Below are 22,552 nucleotides of genomic sequence, written 5' to 3'. Positions count from 1 at the left end.
GAGATTCCCTTGTAATGCAATGTACGTAAGAATTCAATTTTACCAAATTACAAATTTTAAATTACCTGTAACTGTTATTAACCCTGATATAGCATCAATAGCAAATATGTTTCCATTGATATTTCCAAGGATATAGTACCTTATTTGATTGTTAACAGATGTACTATCCCCATCATTGCTTGTAACTGTTCCAACTGGAGTTCCACTAGCAGAATTTTCAAGGATGGAAAAATCGTAAACATTTTGGCTGAACTTTGGTGAATTATCATTAACATCAAGTACAGTAATCTTTAATGTGGCTTCATTTCCAGTCAGTCCACTTTGGTCACTTGCTTTTACGTAAAGCATATGTACACTTCTATTTTCACTATCAATTATATATGGTGACTTTAATGTAACTTTACCATCAATACTTATGTCAAAATTCATTCGATCAGGATTAACTGTTGTGTTTCGACTAAAACCATATGATAAAGGAGCGGCTGGATCATCAGGATCAATTGCCTCAAATATAAATATAACCTGGTTGGTTGGAAATTTTTCGCTAATTACTACTTCATAAAAAGCAGGAGAAAAAATTGGTGGAGAATTTCCAGCGTTTTGTATTATTATTTCAACAAAAGATGTGTCTTGTCGCCTTTCTGCTGGATTCGGTGCGTTGATCATATCTTTAGCAATGACGGTTAATCTACAAATAGAGCCTGCAGCGGATAATGAACTTGCAACAACAATATTACCAGTGTTTGCATCAATAGCAAACAGATTTGGACATGCTGGAGCAAAGAGTGAATATTTAATATTACTATTAAGTGCAGTACCATCAGCATCTGTAGCATTGACATTGCCAACGAAAGTTGAGTTTGTTGCAGTGTTTAGCACAGTAAATTTATACAAGTCCAACTCGAAAATTGGTGAATTATCATTAACATCCAAGACATTTACAATTAATGTTGCATCTGAAAATTTTGGAGGTGAACCAGAATCTGATGCACGTACTGAAATTACATATACTGTTGCATTTTCATAATCAAGGTTTCCCAGTGTTGTTAGCACCCCTGAATTACTGTCCAAAGAAAACCTGGAAGATGGAAAGTTACCAATAGTCGAATATTGCACACGACCATTAACTCCGTCATCCTTATCACTTGCAAAGAATGTAAAAACAGGTAACAATGCAGGTGTCTTCTCTGACAGTGTTATAGAATATGTTGATTGGGAGAATGAAGGAGTTACATCATTTTCATCTAGAACTTGGATATTCACAGATGTACACATCTGGCGCTGCTCCTTTGATGAATGAGTTTGCCTGCTATCTGCTGCATTATCAGTTGCACACACAGTCATAACATATTTACTCATGGTTTCACGATCAGTTATTCCAACAACTGTTATTTGTCCTGTAATTTCATTTATACGAAATACATCACTAAACTGATTGTTCAAAACATAGTATGAAATGTTATTGTTAGCACTGGTTAAATCTGAATCAGTAGCAACTACAAGACCTACTGGTGTATTAACAACTGCATTTTCAGTCACATTGAATTGATACATTGTTTGGGAAAACATTGGTGAGTTATCGTTAACATCAGATACAATGATCCTCAATGTAAAATCATTGCTTACCAGACCAGATAATCTAGCATTGAAATACAAAGTAATTGGTGACTGTATTGTTTCATAGTCTAAGCTTGCAGAAGAAATTGTAATAATTCCTGAAGATGATTCTAATGCAAATCTGCTTCTGTCTGCAAAACTTGTTCTGGTGAGATTGTATTCATATTGGATGAAGCCCCTTTCTGGATTATTTGCACTGAGTTGGTAGATAAACAAACCTAGAGGTGCCTTTTCAGAAATGACTCGAGCAGCTGAATTAGGTAAGAAAGAAGGTGATTCGTCCATTAGGTTATTTAACGTGATCTCAACGACTGAGCAACTTCTTCGCATTTCTGCTTCTAAACGTAAAAACATTTAAACATTACAAAAATATGTTTGTCACTTAAATTATAGTGACTAAACAGTAAGAACAACAACACTCTGTCTTCTGTGTCTGTGAAATGATTTGAAAAAGCTAATTCAAATAGTTTTTTAAGTCGGTTCCCTTAAAATTGTTTTGCAAACTCTACATTACATTTTTGTGCATGTGTTTCCAATAAAGTCGTAATGGTGACTGTTGTGAAACTGTTGTACGATTGTGGTACAACGGTTGCTCAGCACTTTTATGTTAATCCCCTTTTATAGTTGACTATGTCACCTGGCTTATTTCTCTCTAAATCTCCAATTCAACTTTTTTAGAATTAAAGATAAATACCTTCGAAAAGTCCCATAAAATTAGCACTTAATTACTAATTTTAAAAAACAACTTTGTTTAAAAGAAAGTTTTCTGTAAAAATGTTGATTTCGATTTTCCCTAAATCTGCTGTTTGAAGACTGCATGATTGGTTCTGCCACCAACACTACAAGCATAGAAAATTTCAAAGCGAATTTCAGGAGTTTTCCAATTTTTCCAATTTTTTCCAATTACACACTGTTAGATCTTTTCTCGAAAAATATTCAATAGTGCTTCGAAGGCACCATATTTTTGTGGCTTTAAAAGCCATGTCGTAACCCATGCAGCTCTCCTCTTCTGTTTTCTATTCCGCTTTTTTCCTTTTACTATTATCCCTGCTGCTGCTATAGCAATAACCGCAATGGAAGATACAAGTAATATTTTTTTTGGTATTCATTGTAAAAAGAGAAAACTAAATTTTCTCTTAAACTTTGACACTACATGTACTGTAAAGAAATAATCCAAATGAAAATACAAACAATATTAATTCTTAAAACCCGATAACCGTTAAAACACGTAAGAAACATGAAAAAGCCAATAACAGTAAAATTAAAAATAAAAACTTACTTGCATTGACCTGCCGCATATCTATAGCATTGTCTGTTGCACATACTGTCAAAACAAACAAAGTGGTACCGGCTTCGTAATTCAATGCATCAGCTACAGATATTACTCCTGATGTTGTGTTGATGGAAAACATACTGCTGTGTTGATTCGTAAGAATAGAATAAGTAATTGCTTTGTTTTCTGAGGTACCATCTTGATCGCTTGCAGTGACTACACCAACACTACTTCCTATAGCGCTGTTTTCATTTATGTCCCATTGGTATCTACTAGACGTAAATACTGGGCTGTTATCGTTCACATCAACCAAACGGACAATCAGCATTGCTTCGTCACCATATGCATTTGTCACAGAATCTTTTGAGACAACATACAAAACATATTGGTTTTGACTTTCATAGTCCAACACAGCTGCATTAAGTGTTAATGCTCCTGTCATGCTGTTCAAAACAAAAGCACTCATGTCGGCTACTGCTGTTTTGCTGGAATTAAATTCGTAATTCACAGGGGTATTGTCTGTGTCTCTAGCAGAAAATTTAAATATTTCCATGCCAGTTGGAGCCTTCTCAGATATTTGAACAGAATAGTTAGCTTGCGAGAAAGTAGGAAGTGTGTTGCCACTGGGCAAAACAGTGATTGATACGTAAGAACAAGCTGTTCGCTTTTCATCTGTTGGAGTAACTTGCCTAGTATCATTTGCGTTATCTGTTGCACACACTGTTATGGCATAAGACGTCTTTACTGCATGGTCAATTAGTCCAACAGTTCGAATTTCTCCAGAGGTTGGATTCACCAAGAAAACACTTGAATATTGGTTTCCAAGATTAAAATAATATGTTGCATTATTAGTTATACCATCTTTGTCTGTGGCAGACACACTCCCAACTAGTGTATTGCTAACTGCTTGATCGGCAATAGTAAATACGTAAACATCTTGAACAAATTTTGGAGAATTGTCATTCACGTCCGAAAGGTTGATGATAACTTGGTAAGGCTGACCATAAATTCTAAGAGGACCAGGATTGTAAGGCATGATGTATAATAAAAACTGTGTTTGACCTTCTTCATAATCAAGTTTTGAACCTGTTATTCGAATTTTTCCATCCACTGACACTGTGAATTTGGTTTGATCTGTTGCACTTGTCAATGTATTGTTAATTTCATACCTAATCAACCGATTGATCTCAGTTGCATCAAAATCTGCACACACAGTTGCTAATTCCAATACAAGGAAATTAAGCGGTGCTTTCTCAGATATGCGAACTTCAAAGGGATTCGGGGTACAAAATGGAGGAAATTCGTTTTGGTCATTAACATGTACAGTGATAATGGAACATCCAATTCTTTGTTCATTGTTGGCAGTGACTTGTGATGTGTCATTTGCATTATCTGTTGCGCATATTGTAAATATGAAAGGTGATGAAACAGCTTCGCGGTCAATTGCAGCAGAAGTAGCAATTTCACCAGTTGTTGAATTTAATGACAATTGTGCAGGCAACTGATTCGCTAAGGGAAAGTAAGTTAAGTGGTTATTGGACGATCCATCTGCATCTGTTGCTGACACATCCCCTACTATTGTACCTACAGCAGAGTTCTCCATTATACTAAATAAGTAAGAATTTTGTTGAAATGTTGGAGAGTTGTCGTTTATATCGATTAATGTTATGGTCAGGACAGCTTCGGGTCCGTATGCATTTGGAGATTCCCCATCTTTTGGAAGTACGTAGAGAACAAATGAAGTCACACCGGCTTCATAATCCAGGGTAGAGTTTGACATTCGGACTTCTCCATTTGGATTGAGAGTAAATTTCTCCATAACACTAGGTAACGTTTTTGTAGCATTATACTCAATTGTTGGTTGAACCCCATCGGCATCAGTGGCTGAAAACTTGTATATTAACATTCCAATTGGTGTCTTCTCAGATATTGTTTGTGTCATAGCAGAAGGGACTATCACAGGTAAATTGTCATTGACCCCAAGCACATTAATATTTATCACAGAACAACTTGATCTCCTTTCCGATGTTGCTGTCGCCTGTCTGGTGTCATTGGCATTGTCTGAGGCACAAACTGTTAAAACATATTCACTAACCATCTCCCGATTAATAGTCCCAATGACTCTGATGTCTCCAGTAAACTGATCAATGGCAAAAACATTTGAGAATTGGTTATTCAGTGCATAATATGTGACATTGTTATTCACAGACGAGCGATCTAAATCTGTTGCTTGTACTGTGCCAATAATAGTATTAAAATTAGAGTTTTCTGTGATGTTAAAATTGTACCTTGTTTGACCAAATAATGGTGAGTTGTCATTTATATCTTTAATAAACACCTTCAATTGAAATTCGTTAGACACCAAACCAGGGGATGATGGATACTTTGAATTAAAATAAAGATCAAAACTTGATTGTCCATCTTCATAGTCCAACACTGCATTTGATACTCTTATAACACCGGACCCTGAATCCAAAGTGAACTTGCTCATGGCCACAGCACTTGTCTTGGTTGAATTGTATTCGTACTCCAGTAATAACTGCTCTGGATTTGTGGGACTGAGTTGGTACACTGTTAGATTAACAGGTGCTTTCTCCGAAATTGTAACAGAAACAAATGGAACTGTAAACACAGGTGCTTCGTCCTCCAAATTTTTCAAGGTTATTTCCACAACTGTACATCCTCTTCGTTCTTCTGCTTCTAAATGATGAATAAATGAATGGAGTAGCTAGTGTCAACATCATTCTTTGATGGAATTAAAAAACTTTTATCAAAAACCAAATCACAAAAACAGCTTGTGTACACCTTTACTCCACACAGATTACATTAGTACTATGTGACTTCTATTCTCAACTTCAAAACGTGGAAAGAAAACCTTAATAACATAAAAGGTAAATACTTTAGCAATAATTACGAAATAGTTGAACTTACTTGCATTGACCTGTCGCATATCTATAGCATTGTCCGTTGCACATACTGTCAAAACAAACAAAGTGGTACCGGCTTCGTAATTCAATGCATCAGCTACAGATATTACTCCTGATGTTGTGTTGATGGAAAACATACTGCTGTGTTGATTCGTAAGAATAGAATAAGTAATTGCTTTGTTTTCTGAGGTACCATCTTGATCGCTTGCAGTGACTACACCAACACTACTTCCTATAGCGCTGTTTTCATTTATGTCCCATTGGTATCTACTAGACGTAAATACTGGGCTGTTATCGTTCACATCAACCAAACGGACAATCAGCATTGCTTCGTCACCATATGCATTTGTCACAGAATCTTTTGAGACAACATACAAAACATATTGGTTTTGACTTTCATAGTCCAACACAGCTGCATTAAGTGTTAATGCTCCTGTCATGCTGTTCAAAACAAAAGCACTCATGTCGGCTACTGCTGTTTTGCTGGAATTAAATTCGTAATTCACAGGGGTATTGTCTGTGTCTCTAGCAGAAAATTTAAATATTTCCATGCCAGTTGGAGCCTTCTCAGATATTTGAACAGAATAGTTAGCTTGCGAGAAAGTAGGAAGTGTGTTGCCACTGGGCAAAACAGTGATTGATACGTAAGAACAAGCTGTTCGCTTTTCATCTGTTGGAGTAACTTGCCTAGTATCATTTGCGTTATCTGTTGCACACACTGTTATGGCATAAGACGTCTTTACTGCATGGTCAATTAGTCCAACAGTTCGAATTTCTCCAGAGGTTGGATTCACCAAGAAAACACTTGAATATTGGTTTCCAAGATTAAAATAATATGTTGCATTATTAGTTATACCATCTTTGTCTGTGGCAGACACACTCCCAACTAGTGTATTGCTAACTGCTTGATCGGCAATAGTAAATACGTAAACATCTTGAACAAATTTTGGAGAATTGTCATTCACGTCCAAAAGGTTGATGATAACTTGGTAAGGCTGACCATAAATTCTAAGAGGACCAGGATTGTAAGGCATGATGTATAATAAAAACTGTGTTTGACCTTCTTCATAATCAAGTTTTGAACCTGTTATTCGAATTTTTCCATCCACTGACACTGTGAATTTGGTTTGATCTGTTGCACTTGTCAATGTATTGTTAATTTCATACCTAATCAACCGATTGATCTCAGTTGCATCAAAATCTGCACACACAGTTGCTAATTCCAATACAAGGAAATTAAGCGGTGCTTTCTCAGATATGCGAACTTCAAAGGGATTCGGGGTACAAAATGGAGGAAATTCGTTTTGGTCATTAACATGTACAGTGATAATGGAACATCCAATTCTTTGTTCATTGTTGGCAGTGACTTGTGATGTGTCATTTGCATTATCTGTTGCGCATATTGTAAATATGAAAGGTGATGAAACAGCTTCGCGGTCAATTGCAGCAGAAGTAGAAATTTCACCAGTTGTTGAATTTAATGACAATTGTGCAGGCAACTGATTCGCTAAGGGAAAGTAAGTTAAGTGGTTATTGGACGATCCATCTGCATCTGTTGCTGACACATCCCCTACTATTGTACCTACAGCAGAGTTCTCCATTATACTAAATAAGTAAGAATTTTGTTGAAATGTTGGAGAGTTGTCGTTTATATCGATTAATGTTATGGTCAGGACAGCTTCGGGTCCGTATGCATTTGGAGATTCCCCATCTTTTGGAAGTACGTAGAGAACAAATGAAGTCACACCGGCTTCATAATCCAGGGTAGAGTTTGACATTCGGACTTCTCCATTTGGATTGAGAGTAAATTTCTCCATAACACTAGGTAACGTTTTTGTAGCATTATACTCAATTGTTGGTTGAACCCCATCGGCATCAGTGGCTGAAAACTTGTATATTAACATTCCAATTGGTGTCTTCTCAGATATTGTTTGTGTCATAGCAGAAGGGACTATCACAGGTAAATTGTCATTGACCCCAAGCACATTAATATTTATCACAGAACAACTTGATCTCCTTTCCGATGTTGCTGTCGCCTGTCTGGTGTCATTGGCATTGTCTGAGGCACAAACTGTTAAAACATATTCACTAACCATCTCCCGATTAATAGTCCCAATGACTCTGATGTCTCCAGTAAACTGATCAATGGCAAAAACATTTGAGAATTGGTTATTCAGTGCATAATATGTGACATTGTTATTCACAGACGAGCGATCTAAATCTGTTGCTTGTACTGTGCCAATAATAGTATTAAAATTAGAGTTTTCTGTGATGTTAAAATTGTACCTTGTTTGACCAAATAATGGTGAGTTGTCATTTATATCTTTAATAAACACCTTCAATTGAAATTCGTTAGACACCAAACCAGGGGATGATGGATACTTTGAATTAAAATAAAGATCAAAACTTGATTGTCCATCTTCATAGTCCAACACTGCATTTGATACTCTTATAACACCGGACCCTGAATCCAAAATGAACTTGCTCATGGCCACAGCACTTGTCTTGGTTGAATTGTATTCGTACTCCAGTAATAACTGCTCTGGATTTGTGGGACTGAGTTGGTACACTGTTAGATTAACAGGTGCTTTCTCCGAAATTGTAACAGAAACAAATGGAACTGTAAACACAGGTGCTTCGTCCTCCAAATTTTTCAAGGTTATTTCCACAACTGTACATCCTCTTCGTTCTTCTGCTTCTAAATGATGAATAAATGAATGGAGTAGCTAGTGTCAACATCATTCTTTGATGGAATTAAAAAACTTTTATCAAAAACCAAATCACAAAAACAGCTTGTGTACACCTTTACTCCACACAGATTACATTAGTACTATGTGACTTCTATTCTCAACTTCAAAACGTGGAAAGAAAACCTTAATAACATAAAAGGTAAATACTTTAGCAATAATTACGAAATAGTTGAACTTACTTGCATTGACCTGTCGCATATCTATAGCATTGTCCGTTGCACATACTGTCAAAACAAACAAAGTGGTACCGGCTTCGTAATTCAATGCATCAGCTACAGATATTACTCCTGATGTTGTGTTGATGGAAAACATACTGCTGTGTTGATTCGTAAGAATAGAATAAGTAATTGCTTTGTTTTCTGAGGTACCATCTTGATCGCTTGCAGTGACTACACCAACACTACTTCCTATAGCGCTGTTTTCCTTTATGTCCCATTGGTATCTACTAGACGTAAATACTGGGCTGTTATCGTTCACATCAACCAAACGGACAATCAGCATTGCTTCGTCACCATATGCATTTGTCACAGAATCTTTTGAGACAACATACAAAACATATTGGTTTTGACTTTCATAGTCCAACACAGCTGCATTAAGTGTTAATGCTCCTGTCATGTTGTTCAAAATAAAAGCACTCATGTTGGCTACTGCTGTTTTGCTGGAATTAAATTCGTAATTCACAGGGGTATTGTCTGTGTCTCTAGCAGAAAATTTAAATATTTCCATGCCAGTTGGAGCCTTCTCAGATATTTGAACAGAATAGTTAGCTTGCGAGAAAGTAGGAAGTGTGTTGCCACTGGGCAAAACAGTGATTGATACGTAAGAACAAGCTGTTCGCTTTTCATCTGTTGGAGTAACTTGCCTAGTATCATTTGCGTTATCTGTTGCACACACTGTTATGGCATAAGACGTCTTTACTGCATGGTCAATTAGTCCAACAGTTCGAATTTCTCCAGAGGTTTGATTCACCAAGAAAACACTTGAATATTGGTTTCCAAGATTAAAATAATATGTTGCATTATTAGTTATACCATCTTTGTCTGCGGCAGACACACTCCCAACTAGTGTATTGCTAACTGCTTGATCGGCAATAGTAAATACGTAAACATCTTGAACAAATTTTGGAGAATTGTCATTCACGTCCAAAAGGTTGATGATAACTTGGTAAGGCTGACCATAAATTCTAGGAGGACCAGGATTGTAAGGCATGATGTATAATAAAAACTGTGTTTGACCTTCTTCATAATCAAGTTTTGAACCTGTTATTCGAATTTTTCCATCCACTGACACTGTGAATTTGGTTTGATCCGTTGCACTTGTCAATGTATTGTTAATTTCATACCTAATCAACCGATTGATCTCAGTTGCATCAAAATCTGCACACACAGTTGCTAATTCCAATACAAGGAAATTAAGCGGTGCTTTCTCAGATATGCGAACTTCAAAGGGATTCGGGGTACAAAATGGAGGAAATTCGTTTTGGTCATTAACATGTACAGTGATAATGGAACATCCAATTCTTTGTTCATTGTTGGCAGTGACTTGTGATGTGTCATTTGCATTATCTGTTGCGCATATTGTAAATATGAAAGGTGATGAAATAGCTTCGCGGTCAATTGCAGCAGAAGTAGCAATTTCACCAGTAGTTGAATTTAATGACAATTCTGCAGGCAACTGATTCGCTAAGGGAAAGTAAGTTAAGTGGTTATTGGACGATCCATCTGCATCTGTTGCTGACACATCCCCTACTATTGTACCTACAGCAGAGTTCTCCATTATATTAAATAAGTAAGAATTTTGTTGAAATGTTGGAGAGTTGTCGTTTATATCGATTAATGTTATGGTCAGGACAGCTTCGGGTCCGTATGCATTTGGAGATTCCCCATCTTTTGGAAGTATGTAGAGAACAAATGAAGTCACACCGGCTTCATAATCCAGGGTAGAGTTTGACATTCGGACTTCTCCATTTGGATTGAGAGTAAATTTCTCAATTGCACTAGGTAACGTTTTTGTAGCATTATACTCAATTGTTGGTTGAACCCCATCGGCATCAGTGGCTGAAAACTTGTATATTAACATTCCAATTGGTGTCTTCTCAGATATTGTTTGTGTCATAGCAGAAGGGACTATCACAGGTAAATTGTCATTGACCCCAAGCACATTAATATTTATCACAGAACAACTTGATCTCCTTTCCGATGTTGCTGTCGCCTGTCTGGTGTCATTGGCATTGTCTGAGGCACAAACTGTTAAAACATATTCACTAACCATCTCCCGATTAATAGTCCCAATGACTCTGATGTCTCCAGTAAACTGATCAATGGCAAAAACATTTGAGAATTGGTTATTCAGTGCATAATATGTGACATTGTTATTCACAGACGAGCGATCTAAATCTGTTGCTTGTACTGTGCCAATAATAGTATTAAAATTAGAGTTTTCTGTGATGTTAAAATTGTACCTTGTTTGACCAAATAATGGTGAGTTGTCATTTATATCTTTAATAAACACCTTCAATTGAAATTCGTTAGACACCAAACCAGGGGATGATGGATACTTTGAATTAAAATAAAGATCAAAACTTGATTGTCCATCTTCATAGTCCAACACTGCATTTGATACTCTTATAACACCGGACCCTGAATCCAAAATGAACTTGCTCATGGCCACAGCACTTGTCTTGGTTGAATTGTATTCGTACTCCAGTAATAACTGCTCTGGATTTGTGGGACTGAGTTGGTACACTGTTAGATTAACAGGTGCTTTCTCCGAAATTGTAACAGAAACAAATGGAACTGTAAACACAGGTGCTTCGTCCTCCAAATTTTTCAAGGTTATTTCCACAACTGTACATCCTCTTCGTTCTTCTGCTTCTAAATGATGAATAAATGAATGGAGTAGCTAGTGTCAACATCATTCTTTGATGGAATTAAAAAACTTTTATCAAAAACCAAATCACAAAAACAGCTTGTGTACACCTTTACTCCACACAGATTACATTAGTACTATGTGACTTCTATTCTCAACTTCAAAACGTGGAAAGAAAACCTTAATAACATAAAAGGTAAATACTTTAGCAATAATTACGAAATAGTTGAACTTACTTGCATTGACCTGTCGCATATCTATAGCATTGTCCGTTGCACATACTGTCAAAACAAACAAAGTGGTACCGGCTTCGTAATTCAATGCATCAGCTACAGATATTACTCCTGATGTTGTGTTGATGGAAAACATACTGCTGTGTTGATTCGTAAGAATAGAATAAGTAATTGCTTTGTTTTCTGAGGTACCATCTTGATCGCTTGCAGTGACTACACCAACACTACTTCCTATAGCGCTGTTTTCCTTTATGTCCCATTGGTATCTACTAGACGTAAATACTGGGCTGTTATCGTTCACATCAACCAAACGGACAATCAGCATTGCTTCGTCACCATATGCATTTGTCACAGAATCTTTTGAGACAACATACAAAACATATTGGTTTTGACTTTCATAGTCCAACACAGCTGCATTAAGTGTTAATGCTCCTGTCATGTTGTTCAAAATAAAAGCACTCATGTTGGCTACTGCTGTTTTGCTGGAATTAAATTCGTAATTCACAGGGGTATTGTCTGTGTCTCTAGCAGAAAATTTAAATATTTCCATGCCAGTTGGAGCCTTCTCAGATATTTGAACAGAATAGTTAGCTTGCGAGAAAGTAGGAAGTGTGTTGCCACTGGGCAAAACAGTGATTGATACGTAAGAACAAGCTGTTCGCTTTTCATCTGTTGGAGTAACTTGCCTAGTATCATTTGCGTTATCTGTTGCACACACTGTTATGGCATAAGACGTCTTTACTGCATGGTCAATTAGTCCAACAGTTCGAATTTCTCCAGAGGTTTGATTCACCAAGAAAACACTTGAATATTGGTTTCCAAGATTAAAATAATATGTTGCATTATTAGTTATACCATCTTTGTCTGCGGCAGACACACTCCCAACTAGTGTATTGCTAACTGCTTGATCGGCAATAGTAAATACGTAAACATCTTGAACAAATTTTGGAGAATTGTCATTCACGTCCAAAAGGTTGATGATAACTTGGTAAGGCTGACCATAAATTCTAGGAGGACCAGGATTGTAAGGCATGATGTATAATAAAAACTGTGTTTGACCTTCTTCATAATCAAGTTTTGAACCTGTTATTCGAATTTTTCCATCCACTGACACTGTGAATTTGGTTTGATCCGTTGCACTTGTCAATGTATTGTTAATTTCATACCTAATCAACCGATTGATCTCAGTTGCATCAAAATCTGCACACACAGTTGCTAATTCCAATACAAGGAAATTAAGCGGTGCTTTCTCAGATATGCGAACTTCAAAGGGATTCGGGGTACAAAATGGAGGAAATTCGTTTTGGTCATTAACATGTACAGTGATAATGGAACATCCAATTCTTTGTTCATTGTTGGCAGTGACTTGTGATGTGTCATTTGCATTATCTGTTGCGCATATTGTAAATATGAAAGGTGATGAAATAGCTTCGCGGTCAATTGCAGCAGAAGTAGCAATTTCACCAGTAGTTGAATTTAATGACAATTCTGCAGGCAACTGATTCGCTAAGGGAAAGTAAGTTAAGTGGTTATTGGACGATCCATCTGCATCTGTTGCTGACACATCCCCTACTATTGTACCTACAGCAGAGTTCTCCATTATATTAAATAAGTAAGAATTTTGTTGAAATGTTGGAGAGTTGTCGTTTATATCGATTAATGTTATGGTCAGGACAGCTTCGGGTCCGTATGCATTTGGAGATTCCCCATCTTTTGGAAGTATGTAGAGAACAAATGAAGTCACACCGGCTTCATAATCCAGGGTAGAGTTTGACATTCGGACTTCTCCATTTGGATTGAGAGTAAATTTCTCAATTGCACTAGGTAACGTTTTTGTAGCATTATACTCAATTGTTGGTTGAACCCCATCGGCATCAGTGGCTGAAAACTTGTATATTAACATTCCAATTGGTGTCTTCTCAGATATTGTTTGTGTCATAGCAGAAGGGGCTATCACAGGTAAATTGTCGTTAACATTGTTCACTTCAATACTGACAGGAGTGCAACCAATCCTTTCTTCGTTAGTTGGCATAACTTGTAATGTGTCAGTGGCATTATCTGTTGCACAAATGGTTAGAACATATCCTCTGAGAATCTCATAATCTACCATGGACATAAGTGTAATTTCCCCAGTAGAGTCATTGACCGAAAATATATTGGAAAACATATTGGCCAAAAGGTAGTAATGCGTTTGGCTGTTTGCAGATGTGCCATCTGCATCACTTGCAAAAACTGTTCCAATAAAAGTACCTATTGTTGCATTTTCTGCCACAGTAAATGAGTAATTACTTTGTGCAAATACATTTGAGTTATCATTGACATCAATTATTTTCACAATTAATATTGCTGTATCATTTCGAGTCCTATCAAAAGTTGTGGCGACAACAGTTATATTAACTATATTTCCTGCTTCAAAATCAAGTGGCTGTCCACTCAATGTAACAATACCATCAGATTGTACAATAAATTTTGATGCAACACTAGGTAATGTTGCAGTAGTACTAAGGATAAAAGAAATGGGGTGATCCGGAAACTCTAGATCTTCTATTAAACTTCCAAAGTTAAATATTCTGAACCCAGCAGCTGTCTTTTCTGGAATTGAAACTTGATGAATTTTAAGATTAAATAAAAACCCGAAAAAATCTCTTATGTTGTTAATTTCAACATTTACATGCAGTGCATCTGTTGAAACACTATCGTTGCATTTTATTGTCAATGAAAATGTCTTTAAAGTGTTTGGATCTTCAAAGTCTATTACTCTATTTATTAAAATATCCAAGTGTGTATTGTTAACGTTCAATTTAAAATTTCCATTTCCACCAAGTAATGTGCATGTAGGAGAAGAGGATGTGGTCACAGGTATTATTCCAACTGTTGTATCGACTGGCAATTGCTCATCAATTGAAAATGTGACGGAATTGCTTAAAAAATTCAAACCTAAAAAAAATAAAAGAAATGTTAAGACTGATTACTATTTGATAACTGATAATAGAAAACATTAGTATAAGAATACTCTAAGCAGTTCTCCTTTTCAAATCAATTTGATATAACCTCACAAGCTGATGTTCTAAACATTAGTACAATTTAATACTCTATTTAATATTTACACTTTTCAGAAAAATATTTATTTGTTAATCTTTATTTGTCTGTATATAATTTATATTTATTTGTCTGTAAGCACTGATTAATTTACTCGTTTTAAAGCTTAATTCTTTTTTTTTACAAGAAGGTCTAAATTACATACAAACATTGGGGTTACGTGAGAATAACAGACAGAAAAGGTTTTCTCAAAATGATTTTTCCTAAATGTTCAACACAACACAAAATTATCAAACATAAATTTCTAGCTACTGTTGGTTAAAATATATAAATTTTGTTATGTTATATTTGCTAGTAGCCAGATCCACCATAATTTTTAAAAAAATCAGGTTAACAATGTTTAAAATCTGATCAAACGCTTCAAATATTGTATATTTTTCGGAGGTTAATGTAGTGCAACAAATAAGAGAAATATTTTGCCCCAACATGATGATAGCTAGCTATGCTAGTTATAAAAATAAATGTAGACCTTAAAAAAGCGTTTCATAGCAATCCAGATAATTGAGTTCACTGTGACTAATAAGTGGCCGATTTTAAAAATTTCAAAGGTCCTGGCTAAGTAATTAAAAAGAATAAAGAACAGCATTGGGTAGTGGTAATGCATATTTGCATGAGCTTTCGGTAGCGTCAGAACTTTCGTTGTTATTGTTAACGTTAAAGGGAACCCGAGGTATAAAATGATGTTGGACTTGTATTATAGAGCTTAAAAAGTTAGCTAACAAGTCTTTTTAAATTTTTTAAAAAGCTCTTTTCGTTCTCAAGATATTTATATACATATATTTATATATACATTTAAAGAATTTTAGATTTAATTATGCTGCATGAATTATGATGTCATATTTCAGTAATAGCAAATTTGGACAATTCCTTTCATCAGTAAATTTAGAACTGTTAAGGGGTGTGCATTCAAACTTTATCAATGCTATGCAGTTTGAGCAGTGCAGTGCAGTTTGAATGCACACCTATTATAAAGGTTAATTGATTAACATATTTTTTTTGCCAAAATGACACTCGCTTGCTCGTCCATGGCCTCTTAATTTTTTGCTGACAAACTCATAACTTGGGATCTGCATGTCGGTTTGCAATCAAATTTTGTGAGTAAACATATAGGGCTTATACAAGCTTACCGAGTTATTGAGTCGTATATAACATAAATTAGAGTACGGGCTTTAATTGGGTTTGCGTAGCTGAAAATGAGCATTAAAAACTCTAGGACTCTCCATCTAAGCTATGGCCCCTCCTGGAAATAATTGACAGTATATGCACCATAAAAACAAGAGGGTAACTAGCTAAACATATTATTTCTGTTTAAATACATCTGTATCAAAAAATTCTTTTTTACTTACGGAAAGGTTTGACTAAAATCTAGCTATTAAATTATTGGTAGTTTAGCTAGCTAGTACACAGCACTCTACTCTTCCTAGCTGGCTAGCTTTTTAGCAGCCAAAATGCAACATCGCTATTCATCTACGTGTTTTGTTTGGTACAACATGAGCAGCATTGTTGTGGACAACACAAATCGCATAAAATATGGAAACATGTTTAAAGAAATCAAATTAACATTTATTTTGCCCAAATCGCAAAAAAGCAACCCAGGTTCTGTCCCGTTCTGTCACTGTTCTATCAGTCTTGTTTTGTTTATCCAAAACATAATAAAGACCGACATTGATTGAGAACTATACCGCTATTGATTATATTGCGATTACGCAGTGGTCGCACACTTTTTTAACCTCATCCCCAGGGTCTTGTGGCTCCTGAGCCGTTATTAAGGAGTTGCCGCTCATCAACTTCATCAAGAAGACAAAATGCCCTGGGAACGAGGCTGACACTTTCTCTCTTTCTTACGATGACACTTATGGCTCAATTCTTTTCCAATTTAAAAGCACTTCTCTTCTATGATTCAAACAGTTTTTTTCTGGATCTCACACTTTTCTTCTGTATTTTGACACGTCTCTTCTTCACTTAGCACCTCTCTGTACGTAGTCCGAGACTGTCTCTTCACAACTAAATTTAAAAATCTGGTCCACAAATTTGCACCCATGCTCTGTATATATATTTTCACTTTTCCCAAGACGTATACTTGACTAACACGTGTTTAAGGTGCATTCATGTGCATGAATAAAATAATATTACGAATTAAATCACATCAGCAAAGCAGGGTAGTTAGTTCATGGTTTTACTTCTCAATAGACACGATATAAATGGCAAAAAAGTGGCTGCCCTGAGTCCTAAGAAACATGGTAATGCCCACCAAGCAAACTACAACATTTTTTTTATATAAAGAATGTGCTTTAGAGAATATCAGGTTGAGATTTTAGGTTAAAACAATTGATCTTTTGTTTAGAACAATAGAAAAATAGGAATAATGATCAGCCAGGTCAGAATTTTGTATTTTTATTTAAACGGAATAAATTTTTTGATCTTCTTTATGACTGGAAACAAGTAAGTCATTTATTCACCTTCGTTTCCAGGGATTTTCGTCGTCATCTCCTACATATCAAAAAAGGCATGGGGATCATGACGAGGGGATCGGTCATTTATTTAAAAACGTGAGTTATCAAAATCCAGTTCTATAAATATTCCGGACCAGAATTGGGTCTGAGAAATTTTTGAGTTCATAGAAAAGAAGTGTTTCTCACTTCGGAAGAAATGTGCTTTGAAAGAAGAGTAGATTTTAGAAGGAAAAGGGGAAGTGTTTTTTATCAAAAAGAGAAGTGAACCATAGGGACCATCGTACTCTCTTCCTCTCTAGCTTCGCCCTCCGATTTACTGCATGCTTTCTCTTTCTTATCTTGTTCATCGTTTAATAAAAACGATATATAACGTAAAGAATTTAGCAACCGTCAAAGAATTACGTAACGTTCAGATTCTCTTCGCTTTTTAGCACTCTTCATAACGTGGTGATGATAAGACAAAACGTGATGCTCCTGCCATATTGTTAACACTTACATGACTGCATTTTTTGTAAATACTATTGTCGGCGAATATATACTACTACTACTTTAGATCACATTGATATAGTTCAGAAACAGGGGAATATCATGGCTGAAAATGGTACAACTTAGATCCCGCACTTTTACTAAAAGATGTTGGAGATCGACATCTTTCGGTAGGAAATAGAAATTGTTGGGGTGAGTTAGTACATTCAGAAAAATACACTCTCCGTTATGCAACAAAAGAACTATAACCTTTCCACTCCACTTTTTTTGGACAATTTGAAACAAATAACCCTGACCCCGGAAGCATTATGTAATTTTCATCTTCTCCATTATTATTATTTAGTTTTAAGGTATTCAAATAAATTAATTAATCGCCAATTTCATTTCACAACAGTGGTTGAAATACTGTCGAGCCTACGTGTACAAAAAGGTTAACTGAAACATGATTACACTAGTAGAAAAAGATACAGATACAAAAAATGTACAGATTTAGTATTTCCCAGTCCGTAATGATTATGAGTCAATTAACCCAATGAATGTTTAGTTAGCTCTGTAATTTTCTTTAATTAAGAAACTTTATATAAGACTTAGCTACCAGACCTTAGATTAGAAAGATTTGATCATTTGCTTGTAAAGAGACGGAACAAAAAAATTGTCTGAAGTAATATTATCTGGCAATTTCTCGTAATTAATACAACCAACTTTTTCTTAGTGTAAACTGCCACCCTATTTTCACTAGAGATGAGGTTATAATACAATCACACTCAAGGCTATATAGTATCATATTTATGAAACAAATATGATACTATATAAAGTATTTAGGCACTTTGGAACTAGATCCCTCGCCATGTTTCTTATAAATCAAAAATATTTTAGTGTAAATGCTACATTAATATCGTTATCATTAAGATTATTTTAAGCCAATCGTTTTTCTTCACAACAGTGTTGACTGCACGTTATTATATTTATTTTTGTACAAATTTTAGAACTACCGGATGTAAAATTTTGTTTAAGAAGCGTAAAATGACAATGTTTAATATAGCATACTCGTCCCCGGGTCTATTGCTTAGAGCTGTCATTAGATGCTTATCGTGAAGGTAAAAAGCCCTGGGGACGAGTTTGTAAATATGTTTTCAACGTGTTTTTAAATTTGCGACATGGCTGGTTTTCCCGAATAGAGTCTAAATAAGTCAAAATGTCGGTTAAAATGGAAGATGTGTATAGCTCTCTTAAGTAGTTTAAAACTGTGTTGCCCTATTATTATAATAATAATATAAATGTTCCTTTGTTAATTGCTTCTAGCAATGTTTTATTTACGTTGACTCATGCCGATAATTGAGAATTGGTGTAACACGTCTCTGATTTCCTTCATAAAGATATTAATAAGTAAACAATCCAAAAGGATAGCCGTGTTCTTTATAAAACTAGATCAGTCTGTGTCTAGAAAGCGTTTAAAAGAAGGTTTATGCAGTTTTACCGATAGGTTTAAACTTAAGTGTTTTCGAAATTTAACTTTCAAAGTTCTTCTCCAACTTTTAATAACCACAAATAGTTTTTCCTACAGAGCCTCAGCATTGGACTGCAGTAAATTATTTGAAATGCTCTTCTCTGTTAACACCTAAATCTAATTTCGTGTAAGTCAGTAAAGTTAAAGATAGATAGATAGATAGATGTGCATATTTTACATGGCTAGCCTCACAAATATCGAGGGATATACCCTGTCTATTATTTCCAGGAGGGGCCATGGCGTAGATGGAGAGTCCTAGAGTATTTAATGCTCATTTTGAGCTACGCCGACCCAATTAGAGCCCGCGCTCTACTAGACAACTCCCGGCAACATCCAACGGCCCACACAGTGTGCTATCTTCCCAATTTCCCTCACATGGCTTGGGTTAACCCGGGGCTATGGTAACATTCACTCGCCCATGTTGAATCGCCGTCAAGAGGAATCGAACCCCGGTCTCCCGCACAGAGTACGAGAGCTATAACCACTAATCTACGGCGCCACAAAGTAAAAACTTTTGACTCGTTTTATAGCCTCGTATTTATAAATTTAAGCTACAAACACTATTTAACATAAAGTTTCTTAATCCTTTACAAATATTGTTTTTTTATTTTTTTGCGCTCCATTAGGCCTGCATGAGTCAGAAAATAGGGGTAATATTTTTTTTAGTATTATATTTTCTGACAAGGTTCTTCAAAATAAAGAACTAGGTATTACATAAAAACAAACGACGAAAAAATATAAAAACAAGTTTCACTTACCTTGCGAGTAGTGAGGAACTAACAACAAAATTAAAGACAGACAAAATGGCCAAGCCATGTTGTTCTTGTGTTGAATTCTCTCAGCACTATAACCAAATTGTGATCATGTCCGAATTCTATGTCAATACATTAACTTCAACGTTAGCTTTACGCTTGCGTTTAATTTCAAATTTTTATCAGTTCGATTGGCTAGAGAGCTTCCAGTCATCAACGATAGCAAAAAGCTCATGGGGATTGAACTTTCTTAGTAGATAACAGATGACATAAAATAGTTGAAGCATGCATAAATTTATTGTTTGTCAGACAACAGAACTTTATACTTTATTGTAAATCAAATTCAAAAGTATCACTGGTAATATCAAAGGAGAAAATTATACAGATTTATTATTGTATACAATTTTATAATGACTTCTTTTTGATTATTTGAATTTATTTATCTAAAATCAAAAGAGCTAATTTAACTAGCACATATTTCCCTGATTAGTCAACCTAACCTCGCATTGAAAATGGCAGCATTTGTTTTATTTATAGCGATTACTCATGCAGTGCATTGGTGCATGATCATTGTGAGTCATTTTGCAGAACTTGTGCGGGAATGTTTACTACATTGGTTGGAGTATGTTGCTAAACAAAAGGTTTTTGCAGTCACTTACACTGACGTCATTAACGGTATGGTCCGTAACAGTATGGTCCGTTAATTTACGCATTAATCTTGTTGACTCCCGCAATGCGCATGCGCGCACACATTAACCTCGCTGTCTCATTTAGTGCCGGTTTCTTAGGGTAATTCAACTGTGATAGGAGTTTATTATGGGCTTTTAATCGCAAAATATTTTAGATAGATAGAGCAGCCAAAGGTTGACGAACCTAACCTTGTGCTGATAAAAAAACTACACTTTTATGGAAATGGTACTGTCTTAAAATTCTGTTTCTTTTAAAAAGGTTCGATTTTATGAAAAGTACAATCTCGTCCCCAGAAATTCTTTTTCTCTTTTGTCGTCTGAGATTGACAGAAAGAGAAGAAGAGCCCTGGGGACGAGGTTAATCAAAACTACTGATGTTACTTTCTTTTTTTCATTAACGTTAATTCAAACATGACATCTTACAAGTTTCTAACATGAGTCAGCAGATTCTTCACCCTTAATTAGATCTTTTTTTTATTAGTTTTTGCCAACTAATCGAGTTTTATAAGATTTATTCTTTCAGTTAAGAAATAGTAATTTATAATAATAATAGTTATTTGACGGTCAATTAAAACATACTGCCGTTTAAAGAAGGGACAAGTCCCCATACACGACCCAGTCATGTTTACTACCTAGCATTAAAACGCTGTGTATTTTTTATTTTATGATTCGTTGGTTCACAAAAAAGACGCTTGAAAGTCGTCGCTCTATATGCTCAATTTTCATTGTAATAGAGACGTTAGAGAATCGTTATAAATTTCAGGGCTGGTAACCAAAAATAAATTTTAATGTGCGTGACCAGATAATTAATTCTTTGAGAGGTCAGGAACACCTTAATGCAAAATGACCTCGATAGGACCTGCAGATGTCAGGTTTAGCTTGCCAAAAATTAGGTTGCTAAAATATATTCATGTGTAGATCTAGCCTTAACAGAGTTACAGATTACCCGTAATTTCCGTCAATATGCTTAATTTAAAACTATAATTGATTTGGCATGACTAAGGAGATACGAATGTCTACAACTGAGAGAATTAATGTCTCTTTTGCTACAACTAATCCCCCTTAACTGTTGCCATGGTTATAAAAAGAACTTCGATTAACATTATTGTACCCACGAAAACATATAAGCAAAAGGATTAATTAAAAACAGTTCCAGCGTTACATATCTTGATGTAAATGCAACGAATACTTTGTAATCTTGGTGTGATCTGGAAACGAATCTCCGCACATGACGGTTCTGGATGACTCAGTTATTATTAGTAACATTTTTTGAATATTTAAACAGCATATAGTCATTTCAATGTTGGAAAAACTGTTACCGATTTTGATTCTGTGTTCTGAATATTTATATTATACACCGGTAATATCAAACCAATTTATTTGAATGATATAAGTTGACCCATAACTGCGGTGAAGGCACTTGCTAAACATTTCTGCGGTGTGAGCCGAAACACGGACGAAGCGAGCTCTGTAACCACTAGACCACGCACCACAAAGTCACAACATAACACACAGTCAATGAAAAACAGTTGACTCTCTCTGCCTCGACGTCACAAGGGACCAGAAATTTTGTTGGACACAGAGAAAGTTGGGGGACAGAGAAAGGAGATAGGGAAAGAGGAACCGTCAAGGGACCGAAGTGTATGTTTAACATGAGAGATGTTCGAGATAGAGAATATCCATTGTGAAAACTGTCATAACTAAGCAATCTCGTTCCCAGGGCTTTAAAATTGAAAATATTTCATGTAGACGATGATTCTCGTCATCAATCAGGAATGCAATTTAATTTTAAAACAATGCAGGATTTTGAAAACAAGTTTAAGAATAAGTGGGCACGAAGTAAACTAGGGATTAAATTTGGGAATTTGAATTGGGAACTTAGAAATCCGTTTCTTTGA

The 22,552-nt window shown here is 35.6% G+C and overlaps 1 protein-coding gene across 2 annotated transcripts in view; it reads right to left on the bottom strand.

Annotated features, from left to right (window-relative positions):
• Positions 1 to 20,194, bottom strand: part of LOC130662282 (uncharacterized) — a 42,143-nt gene extending 21,949 nt beyond the window's left edge. For both annotated transcript variants that reach the window (XM_057461103.1, XM_057461104.1), the window contains exons 1-6: positions 19,972 to 20,194; positions 11,672 to 14,605; positions 8,747 to 11,440; positions 5,822 to 8,515; positions 2,897 to 5,590; positions 66 to 1,955 (exon numbers count right to left, since the gene is read on the bottom strand). In XM_057461103.1, coding sequence (XP_057317086.1) covers positions 66 to 1,955; positions 2,897 to 5,590; positions 5,822 to 8,515; positions 8,747 to 11,440; positions 11,672 to 14,605; positions 19,972 to 20,029 — 12,964 coding nt within the window. In that variant the 5' untranslated portion in view covers positions 20,030 to 20,194. The remainder of the gene's footprint in view (positions 1 to 65; positions 1,956 to 2,896; positions 5,591 to 5,821; positions 8,516 to 8,746; positions 11,441 to 11,671; positions 14,606 to 19,971) is intronic.
• Between the last annotated feature and the right edge of the window lie 2,358 nt (positions 20,195 to 22,552).

This window comes from Hydractinia symbiolongicarpus, chromosome 10 (assembly GCF_029227915.1).
Source record: "Hydractinia symbiolongicarpus strain clone_291-10 chromosome 10, HSymV2.1, whole genome shotgun sequence".
NCBI classification, from domain to species: Eukaryota; Metazoa; Cnidaria; class Hydrozoa; order Anthoathecata; family Hydractiniidae; genus Hydractinia; species Hydractinia symbiolongicarpus.
The sequence above is the reverse complement of the archived record's forward strand: the minus strand, read 5'-3'. Positions and strand labels throughout refer to the sequence as shown.